This window comes from Phocoena phocoena, chromosome 1 (assembly GCF_963924675.1).
Source record: "Phocoena phocoena chromosome 1, mPhoPho1.1, whole genome shotgun sequence".
Taxonomy (NCBI): Eukaryota; Metazoa; Chordata; class Mammalia; order Artiodactyla; family Phocoenidae; genus Phocoena; species Phocoena phocoena.
In genome coordinates this window covers 50,728,540-50,740,200 of record NC_089219.1, presented here as the reverse complement: position 1 = coordinate 50,740,200, position 11,661 = coordinate 50,728,540, and the positions used below count along the sequence as shown (strand labels likewise).

Here is an 11,661-nt window from a genome sequence, read left to right as displayed (position 1 = left end):
TTGGGTTTTGTCTTATGTTTCCTTATGATTAGATCGAGGCTATGCACTCCCAGCCAGAATGATGTTATGTCCTTTTCAGGCTATCACATCTGGAGGCCCATGATGTCTATTTACCCATCTGAAGTTAATTTTGATCACCCAATCAAGATGCTGTACTATTTCTTCCCTGTATGGTTAAATTTCTTTTTCTTCTTGTAACTGATAAACAATCTGTGAGGAGACATTTTAAGACCATGCATATATCCTGTTACTCATCAAAATTTTCTCCTGGAGAACAGTATGGAGGTTCCTTTAAAAATTAAAAATAGAACTATCATATGGCCCAGCAATCCCATTACTGGGCATATACCCTGAGAAAACCATAATTCAAAAAGACTCATGTACCACAATGTTCATTGCAGCTCTATTTACAACAGCCAGGACATGGAAGCAACCTAAGAAACTGGAATATGAATAGATTAAATAAAAGTGCTATATAAACATTAAGTCTACTGAAATTTACTCTCAAGTGATTCATAAAAATTGGTGTGTATATGTGTATTCATATGTATACATATATATATATATATATATATATATATATATATATATATATATATATATATACACACACACACACACACGCATAGAGAGAGAGAACATATAAATGAGAAAGCAGATAGGATAACCATTCAAAGGTAAAAGTTAGGTACATGGGTGTTCCCTGTATTATTCCTATTCTTGCAGTTTTTCTGTAAGTTTGAAATTGTTTCCAAATAAAAAGTAAGTTTTTAGCCACCTATAGAATAAACATTAGATGTCCTACCTGAAGTTAAGTCTTTAGTGGCTGACATTGAATCAGTTACCAAGGACAGTTTCTCCTGGATTGAATGATCCCCAAGTTCTAGTCCCATAGGAGATCCTATGACTCTTGGTGAAGTTTCTGTCTCCATGATGGTGCCTGTGGAAACTACCAAGTAAATAATGGTGGTATTGTGAAATGGAAGACTCTAGTTCTGGTTGCACACGTCTCAGTTTTCTTTATTAAAAAGAAAATACAGAAATGATGAAATGATACCTAAGGGCCTTAAATATAAGGTGAAATGACAGAGGCCCCTGATGCAATGACATGAAACCTGGCATCCACCCGTGCAAGCTCGGTTCAGTCCCCTTTCATGATGGATGCATACTCCTTCTGGTGTTCAACCAGCTTTAGGAATACTTGATATTTCTTGTCATAATATCTGCAGGAGAAAAATAAATATGTTGTATGATCTCAAGCAAGACTGTTATGCTGCTTCCCCTGACATTTAGAAGAACAGAAGTGTTATCTGTTACAGTTTTGCAGACACTTCCCATTTTTTGGATGCTGACAGCATCCTGAGTCACATGTCTCACACTCACTATCTTTAACCTCCATGGGTGAACCTACATCTCCATTTTAGAGGTAAAGGTTTTAGAGCTGAGATTTGCTCAAAGAGGCAAATCTAAAATAGTATTGCTAAAACTCGGCAGAGCTGGAATTCAAACTCAGGGCTATCTGACTTCAAAGCCTCCACTATAACACAGTGGAAGTGCCAGGCTTGACACAGGGCCTTTCACATTCTCAGCTTCAATAAGTATTTCATATTTGATTACCCGACACCGCCCCCCCACCACCACCAGTTTAGTGACTGGTTTAACGTCACAGCCTGACCAGGGATGCGACTGAACATTTTAATCACCCTTTGCACATTCCACACCTACATTTCCCTTGCAGACTCCTTTATCTGGGAGTAAAACCCCATGAGAATGTGACTAACACCTTTCCTGGAGCTGTGCCCTGCCTTCCAGGCATCCCACAGAGGACCCTTTTCTCCTGTACTATCCAGCTGAGTCTTCAGATAAGACCTGTTAGAACTGGTGTTGGCCATGAGTTAGAAGGCAGAGCAGCTGAAGCTACCTTGGCATCACAATCTTGAAAAGGACAATAGTACCTAAGACAAATTATACTTGGAGACGGCAGCTTGGCCCTTATTCCTCTTGGCTGGGAGGAGCTGACGTGAGGTAAAGGGTTGATGAACCCTGTCTAGCATGTCTTGGGAGGTTCTGGGGTGCTCTGAAAAGAAGTCCTCGTGAAGGAGCATTGGTGCAAGCTTGGGAATTGGGGGAGAGAGAGAGTGTAAGAGTAACCCTGAATGCACACAGGGACTTCTACCTGTAACATGCAGAGCTAAACAGATTAATAGGAACACCCCTGCCCGGCATTTCTACCTTAAGAATTCTGGTAAATTAAGAGCCGTGATGGGGCCACACACAGGGTTAAGAGGTGGACTCTGAGGCCTGGGTTTGAATCTCAGCTTGGCCCCATTACTAGCTGTGTGACCATGGATATTTTACTTAATCTCTTTGTTCCTAAATGTCTCTATTTGTAAATGAGAAAAATTACAAGACCTACCTCAATAGAGGTAATGGGAACTGTTATGTGAACTAAATGAGGTAGTATTTGAGAAGAACTTAGAACAGTGCCTGACTCACAGCAAGTGATATCAATGCTATTTATGGTTACCACTTAAAAAATTAACATTCCAATATTACCATCAATCTCGCTATATGTAGATTATACTAAAACCCACTCTATGAGCCTCCAAATTTATTAATCATAGAATGATTTGGGGGACAGCAATTTTCTTCTTCAAACGCTACCCTCTGACAATCTAACGTCAAGCAATTTTCTCACTATATGAGATGGATTTTCTGACTTTGGGAAACTTCTAGAAGGAAGCTTCGGTCAGTACTCTTTCTCATACACTTGAAGATTTCTAACTTTAATACTGACAACTTTGCAGCAACTTTGTTCATTGGCCTTATTCTTCGTACAGTGGGAAAAGCATCGGCTTTCCAGGCAGAGAAGCCTAGGTGATTTGGGGCAACTCCTTTAAATGATCTGAGCCTCAGTTTCCCTGCTGTAAGAGGGATGATAACAGTACCTACGTCACAGAGTGACTGAATTTTAAACATGAACAGGAAACATGATGTGGACTGTCAAGGGCTTACACGATGTGAGCTAATGTTGTTCTTACATCCTTCTATTATCCTGAAATGTCAAAAGATGGAGAGACTATATTTTTCCTTTTTTATACATGGGAAGCTGAGGTCCAAGGTGCTTCTTTCCCTGTGCTTTTTATTTTCCAATTTTTTAAATTGTGGTAAAATATGCATAACATGAAAGTTAACCATTTTAGCCACTTTTAAGCGCACAGTTCAGTGGCATTAAGTACCTTCCTATTATTGTGCAGCTGTCGCCACCATCCGTCCGTAGAACTCTTTTCACCTTGCAGAACTAAAACTCCACCCATTAAATAATAACCCTCCATTCTCCCCTTCTCCCTAGCCCCTGGCAACCAACACTCTATTTTCTGTCTCCATGAATTTGATTATGCCAGGTACCTCATATAAGGGGAATAATACAATGTTTGTCATTTTGTGACTGGCTCTTTTCACTAACATAATATCCTCAAGGTTCATCCGTGTTGTAGCATATTTCAGAATTGCCTTCCTTTTTAAGGTTGAAGAATATTCTATTGTATGCATATAGCACTTTTTCTTTATCCATTCATCTGTCAGTGGACACTTGGGTTGCTTCCATGTTTTAGCTACTGTGAATAATGCTGCTATGAACATGGGTGCATAAATATCTCTTTGAGACCATGATTTCAGTTCTTCTGGGCACATACCCAGAAGTGGAATTTCTGGGTTACATGGTAATTCTATCTTACACTTTTGAGGCACCACCATACTATTTTCCACAGTGGCTGCACCATTTTACATCCTACCAACAGTGTGCAAGGGATCCAATTTTTCCACATCCTTGTCAACACTTGTTATTTTCTGGTTTTTGGACAGTAGCCACACTAATGGGTATAAATTGGTATCTCACTGTAGTCTTGATTTGTATTGCCCTAATGATTCATGGTGTTGAGCATCTTTTCATGTGCTTATTGACCATCTGTATATCATTTTTGGAGAAATGTCTATTCAAGTCCTTTGCCCATTTTTGATTTAGGTCGTTGGCTTTTTGGTTATTGAGCTTTAGGAGTTCTCTGTATATGGATATTAATACTTTATCAGATATATGATATATAAATGTTTCCTTCCATTCTTAGGTCTGTGTGGCACAGACCTAAGTAAGTGTTCTATACAGACAAGAACGTGATTTGAGTCAAGGAGATGTTGAGTGTCGCTCAGAAGGAAACTGGCTCTTTCCACTTTCAAATCTTCAGGCCGCCTGCAGATGGTGCTAGAGCATCGTGTGTGCCTCTCTCACAGCGGCTGACAGCAAGCCGCCAAGGATTCTTTTCAAAAGAACGTAAGCTGTGACAAAGCGAGAGAGTGGCATGGACATATATACACTACCAGAAGTAAAATAGATAGCTGGTGGGAAGCAGCCGCATAGCACGGGGAGATCAGCTCGGTGCTCTGTGACCACCTAGAGGGGTGGGATAGGAAGGGTGGGAGGGAGGGAGACGCAAGAGGGAAGAGATATGGGAACATATGTATATGTATAACTGATTCACTTTGTTATAAAGCAGAAACTAACACACCACTGTAAAGCAATTATACTCCAATAAAGATGTAAAAAAAATAATAACATGTGGAATCTACTCAAAGAACTTAAAAACAGACTTCCCTCAAGAGTCTTCAGAGGGTCAGTGAAGAGATGGAGAAGAATAATCTGTTTCTAACTTCAACAAAAGAGAGATGCTGCTAGCCCAGGGCTCCCACTGCCATGGGGAACTCAGTTCTCTCCATGTTCCTGCATTGAGCTCCCCCATGTAAGGGCCTGCTCCACTCATCCTGGTATTTAGAGAGGGGTTTATATTCAGAGGATTAACAGCCCAACTCCATTTGGAGACTTGCTTTAAGAAAATAAAAAGATACTGGATGGCTTTTTCCATGGACATTTCCACTCTGTTAAATGTCAATTATGCTTTGGTGGGATCAGCACCTTTGCCTGTCCATTGTATAAGGTGGAATTTGCTTTTATGTCTTAACCTCAAATACTTTCCTAAAATGATAAAAGCCACTTGCACAATTGTTCCTTCATCTCTAAACTCACTACCAGTGACTCAATATAGGTCCTTTTCCTCTCTCAGCTGGATTGTTGAAAAACTTTTCATCTGGTCTCTCCTACACTTAGGCCCTCTAACGCATCCTCTAAGAGGATTTTTCTAATATCTGCATCTGACCAGGTCCCACCACTGCCTAAAGTTCAGTATCTCCATTTCACCAGTAGGATGAAGTCTGAGGTCCTTAGCACAGCCTCAAAGCTCATTATGAGAGGACCCACTCTGTTCCCCCCAACACCCAATTTCACTCCCTGCCATCTCCCATCTCATACTTTGCATTTCAGAATTATGAGTTGTTGATAGTTTCCTGAATATACGATGCTGTTGCCACCTTTATAACTTTGCCTGTGTTATTCCTCTACTGACAAAGTGCTTTTCGGTTTTGGCCTGACAACTTCTTTTAAGCATTTAAAGTCAGCTAGACTTAACGTCCTCTCAAAAGCTTCGCCTTACTCCTACAGGGTCAAATTCTTTTCTGTTTTGGGTTACTTTGTCACCTGGTAATACTTCTATTACATAACATATCCCTTTGGCTCGAAATGATCTACTGCATAAATAAGATTGTCTCATTCCCTTCTAAATCCTGCCTAGATGCCAAAGAGCATAATGCCTTGAAGATAGCAGGCACTCAATAAATTAGTGTTTGTGAATTGGGGTTAAAACGTTAATCAAAGTTATGCTGACGTACTGTACAGTATAGGGAACTATACTCAATATTTTATAATAACCTATAAAGGAAGAGAATCTGAAGAAGAATATCTCTCTCTCTCTCTCTCTCTCTCTCTCTCTCTATATATATATATATATATATATATATATATATATAAAATCACTGTGCTGTATACCTGAAACTAACAGGATATTGTAAATTAACTATACTTCAATTTAAAATAAAAGTCATGTTGTAGCCCTCAAAGTCACATGATGCAAAGGGCGGAGGAACAGACAGATGCTACCGTGTGGAAGACATAAGAGATCCCCATTTGAGAACAGAGGAGACCAGATTTACTGCTAATGAGCTAGGGAAAAAAACATTGGTTTGAGAGTTCAAAGGTTTGTATTTGAGCTCCAGGTCTGGCCCTATCTAGCTCCGTGATCTTGGGGAACTGAAAGTGACTTTACATCTCTGAGACTTAGTTTTATCAACTATTAAATGAAAGGCCTGGCTTGCTGACCCCTGTGGTTTATTCCGGCTCTAAAGTTGCATGTGTCTGTTGTCCTCACTCCTCAGCACTGTGCATAGAAAACATATAAACTTACCTTTTATCCTCACGTCTAGGAAACACAACTTTCCCAACTTTGCTCATTCTTGCCATTGCCTCCTGTCAAATGGAAAACAGAACACACAGAACTAAGTTGGAAAGTTAATACCAATGTGAGGCCTGTCACAGGCAAGAACATTCTTTTTTTTTTTTTAGTAAATTAATTTATTTATTTTTGGCTGCGTTGGGTCTTCATTGCTGAGCGTGGGCTTTCTCTAGTTGTGGCGAGCGGGGGGCTACTCTTCCTTGCGATGCGCGGGCTTCTCATTGCGGTGGCTTCCCTTTGTTGTGGAGCACGGGCTTTAGGTGCACGGGCTTCACTAGCTGTGGCACGCCGACTCATTAGTTGTGGCTCCCGGGCTCTAGAGCGCAGGTTCAGTAGTTGTGGCACACGGGATTAGTTGCTCCGCGGCATGCAGGATCTTCCTGGACTAGGGCTTGAACCCGTGTCCCCTGCATTGGCAGGTGGATTCTTAACCACTGAGCCACCAGGTAAGTCCAAGCAAGAACATTCTAATTAGAATTTACTTCCCTTAAGAGATTCGATGAGTCCATTTTTTTTTTTCAACTTACTTTCTCTGGTGATAAGATTAAAATCCAGTGAACATTAAAGGTTACATCTAGGTGGCAGGAATGTACAGTGGAGAAAGGACAGCCTCTTCAATAAATGGTGTTGGGAAAACTGGACAGGTACATGTAAAAGTATGAGATTAGATCACTCCCTAACACCATACACAAAAATAAGCTCAAAATGGATTAAAGACCTAAATGTAAGGCCAGAAACTATCAAACTCTTAGAGGAAAACATAGGCAGAACATTCTATGACATAAATCACAGCAAGATCCTTTCTGACCCACCTCCTAGAGTAATGGAAATAAAAACAAAAATAAACAAATGGGACGTAATGAAACTTCAAAGCTTTTGCACAGCAAAGGAAACCATAAACAAGACCAAAAGACAACACTCAGAATGGGAGAAAATATTTGCAAATGAAGCAACTGACAAAGGATTAATCTCCAAAATTTACAAGCAGCTCATGCAGCTCAATAACAAAAAAACAAACAACCCAATCCAAAAATGGGCAGAAGACCTAAATAGACATTTCTCCAAAGAAGATATACAGAATGCCAACAAACACATGAAAGAATGCTCAACATCATTAATCATTAGAGAAATGCAAATCAAAACTACAATGAGATATCATCTCACACCAGTCAGAATGGCCATCACCAAAAAATCTAGAAACAATAAATGCTGGAGAGGGTGTGGAGAAAAGGGAACACTCTTGCACTGCTGGTGGGAATGTGAATTGGTTCAGCCACTATGGAGAACAGTATGGAGGTTCCTTAAAAAACTACAAATAGAATTACCATATGACCCAGCAATCCCACTACTGGGCATATACCCTGAGAAAACCAAAATTCAAAAAGAGTCATGTACCAAAATGTTCATTGCAGCTCTATTTACAATAGCCCGGAGATGGAAACAACCTAAGTGCCCATCATCAGATGAATGGATAAAGAAGATGTGGCACATATATACAATGGAATATTACTCAGCCTTAAAAAGAAACGAAATTGAATTATTTGTAATGAGATGGATAGACCTAGAGTCTGTCATACAGAGTGAAGTAAGTCAGAAAGAAAAAGACAAATACCGTATGCTAACACATATATATGGAATTTAAGAAAAAAAAAATGTCATGAAGAACCTAGGGGTAAGACAGGAATAAAGGCGCAGACCTACTGGAGAACAGACTTGAGGATAAGGGGAGGGGGAAGGGTGAGCTTTGACAGGGCGAGAGAGAGTCATGGACATATACACACTAACAAACGTAGTAAGGTAGATAGCTAGTGGGAAGCAACCGCAAGGCACAGGGATATTAGTTCGGGGCTTTGTGACAGCCTGGAGGGGTGGGATAGGGAGAGTGGGAGGGAGGGAGACGCAAGAGGGAAGACATATGGGAACATATGTATATGTATAACTGATTCACTTTGTTATAAAGCAGAAACTAACCCACCATTGTAAAGCAATTATACCCCAATAAAGATGTTAAAAAAAAAAAAGGTTACATCTAGGACCACACAGCCTGGGCTTAATAAAGTGTTGCCTATTGAGACCTCAAGGGCATAAACAACCTGGAAGGCAAAGGACTTTTATTATGGCTTGCAGGGTGTGGTGGGAATGAATTATTTCCCCTTTGCATTACCTGGACACAGGGCTTGAGAAGGCAACATAATCAGCCACTGAGCACGTTGTCTGCTTAACTCACAACAGCAGTAACTGAACAGAAGCCACTCTGCGCCTGTACTTTAAGACAGAATGTTTAAGACCTCTTCATTTCACTTTTAGTTCTTTTTTCCAGTAGTCTCTCCAACTGTGCATATACAGATGTGAGACCTCTGGGCTGAGTCTAATGGACTTGACCTCAGGACTTTCTTGTCTTTACCATGCGGTTAGCGGGCAGTCAGCAAGTTGCAGTGTCTTGGTGGACACAGTCAGAGTGAACAGCAGCCAGATCAACCATAGATTGTGTTGGCTCCATTATATGAATGGAGAGGTCAAGTTTCCTCGGGTAGTCTCCCAATGCTATTAAGTTTATGGGAAAGTTAGGGGGAATGGAGTAAACCCAAACTTTGGATTCCAAAGACTTACCTGGGGAGATTGCAAGCAACAGCATGACAAAGCTCCTCAGAATAGGTCCTGTCTTAGGAACAGCTATTGAACTCTTATTGTAAAGGATGTAGTCATTCTGAGGTCACATATGTACAACTTCTTACTCTCTCTCTATATTAATTACTCAATATGTACAGACACTGTGCTAGGGATACAGATTTGCATAAGATATACTCTTTGCCCTGGAGAAACTCACACACGAGCAGAGGAGGAAAGAAATGTAAAGAGCTGACTACCACACAGAATGTGAAAGGCCCTGGGTACCTTCAAAACGTATCCAAGTGTTTCCTTGCCCATCCTTACTGCCTTAATTATGATTTATTTATTTATACATACATACACACACACACACACACATACATATATATTTAATTATATAAATAATATATTTATTATTTATCACTAATTCCTTTTTGACAATCCATGTACTTATTGGTTTATGTGTTCCTTCTCTCCCTCTCCATTCCTTGTCCTAACCAAAATGTAAGCTACACAGTCCGGGAGCTTTGTCTATTTCCTGCTTAATCTCAGTACCTAGAATATTCATAAAATGTATTGAGCCCCTTCTATGTGCCAAGCACAGCATCCAATATATATGGAATACAGAGATGAAGAATGAATGGGTCCTTTCATCAAAGAGCTCACCACAGAATGGAAAAGACATTTACTGTGATCAAAATAGAGTGTGACAAATACTATGCTAGAAGCAGATAAACTTCTTTGCAATAGTTATTCAAGGATTAAGAAACTTGATACTTTTTCATCTGCTAATCACTTACACATATTTCCAATCTGGCAAGCATGTCCTTACCAATTCTTCCCCAAGGACGCCATGGACATTCTGAACTAGTTATCTGGCTTCCTAGCCCCCAGTGGATTTAAAAGTGCTGTTTGGGAGATCAGAGATGCTGAGAGTAGCAAGCACACTGACAGCAGAAAGAAATGGTAGCCTTATTCAGGAGGAAATTTGAAAAATTATGAAAAATTATTGAAAAGGGAATCAAGGTGAAAGGATAAGAACCAACGAAGGTCAGACTGGGGCCATTCTGCAAAACAGCAAAAACATCTTAGTGTGGTCACTGCCGTTCCACTTAACAAGAATATTTTAAGAGCTCTGCTCACCCCAACATATGTCGTAACATTTTCCTTCATAAATTAAGTTCTGATTCCCTTAAAGTAAGCCCCATGTCTTGCTGAGATGGTCTCAGCCATCCCCATCGCCAACTTTGCCACTGGTTCTCTTGTTTTGGGATTGCTTCTTCCTTCATAGCGGTGCTCTGCTCTGCCTGTTTTAGGAAGGACCCCGCCTCCTCCTGCCTGCCTCCTCTGAAGCTTGAAAATTCCCTAGGGGAATACTCCTCAGGTTGTTCTTGGGCTTCAGACTGGAGCCGACATTCCAGGACTGCCTGCATGGGTGGGATCCAGGAAACCTGTATTAGAGAAGGAGCTCCATAAATGTCACTTTCCTTCCCACTGTAACAGATGTGTGGACACAGGGCAGATAGCAGGGAATTCTTCTTTCCTTTCTTCACGTTACCTTTGCTTATTTTTTAAATGAATTATTGAGAAATAACTGTGATAGACATTTCAAAGGTTTAAAAAGAGGTTATTTTGTTTCTCAAAAAAGTAGAGTTAAACATTAAACTTAGCTCAGGTGTTGATTCCACAGTAGGTTTTTCCTGACTCATCCCCACTACCTGCCTCCCACCTAGAATGAGTTACTTGCTCCCCAAGCAACTTGTGCTTCCATCTATCACAGCATTTATGATACGGCACCACAATTCTTTGTTAGCACATCAGCTGCCCCAACTAGACTCCTGCTTCTTAAGGCAGGAACTGTTATAATTGTTTCTACTGACAAACTCAGCATCTGGTGTATCGTATGCACTCAGCGAATAGTCTACGGGATAAATGAACTTAAGGACAGTACACGTGAAAGAATGCTGAAATGGAAGTTTTGTCTGAGATCTAAAGTTGACAGATATGAGATACCAAAGTAAGCTGGAAACAGACCACCCTGAAGAATTTGAAGAAAAGCATAGTTGAGGACCCATAAATCAACTCAAACCTTTCATCCATGTGGAAGGTCAGAAAAAGAGGTGGATTTTTTAGGAGACAGCTGTGTGTTGACTGAGCATCAGGCCTTCTAGGGGAGAGGTGAGAGTATGGCCTCACTGACGCCACTGGGATCTGGATGTGTATCCCTGAGGGTGTGAGACACGGTGGGTTGAGTGTGGCTCCTGTCTGGAGCAGAAGCACTGGCTGGCAGCTTCAGTGTAGCAGTGAAGGAGTGTTGCCCTGGGATCAGCCAGCACTGCCAGAACGTGTCAGACTCCAAAAGGCATGACTGTTTCCCATGAGCCTGAGGTGGCCACAGGTGAGAGGGCTTCCTGGGTTGCCTCAGATCCTGTCCAGTATGGCCACCTAATGAGGCAGAGGGAGCCTGCATAAAGAAGCTTGAGGCAAACTACTGGATTTTTTTTTTTATAAATTTATTTATTTATTTTTGGCTGCGTTGGGTCTTTGCTGCTGTTCACGGGCTTTCTCTAGTTGCGGTGAGCGGGGGCCAATCTTCGTTGCAGTGTGCATGCGGGCTTCTCATCGCGGTGGCTTCTCTTGTTGAGCAGCACGGGCT

General features: G+C 41.0%; 1 protein-coding gene across 3 annotated transcripts in view; it reads right to left on the bottom strand.

Annotated features, from left to right (window-relative positions):
• Positions 1–996: 996 nt before the first annotated feature.
• The window catches only part of FGGY (FGGY carbohydrate kinase domain containing), a 399,164-nt gene continuing 388,499 nt past the window's right edge, over positions 997–11,661 (bottom strand). For 2 of the 3 annotated variants that reach the window (XM_065876468.1, XM_065876483.1), the window contains 2 exons: positions 6,348–6,409; positions 997–1,223 (listed from right to left, as the gene is read on the bottom strand). In XM_065876468.1, the coding sequence (XP_065732540.1) occupies positions 1,142–1,223; positions 6,348–6,409 (144 nt within the window). In that variant the 3' untranslated portion in view covers positions 997–1,141. The remainder of the gene's footprint in view (positions 1,224–6,347; positions 6,410–11,661) is intronic. The other variant, XM_065876476.1, reaches the window with a different exon arrangement.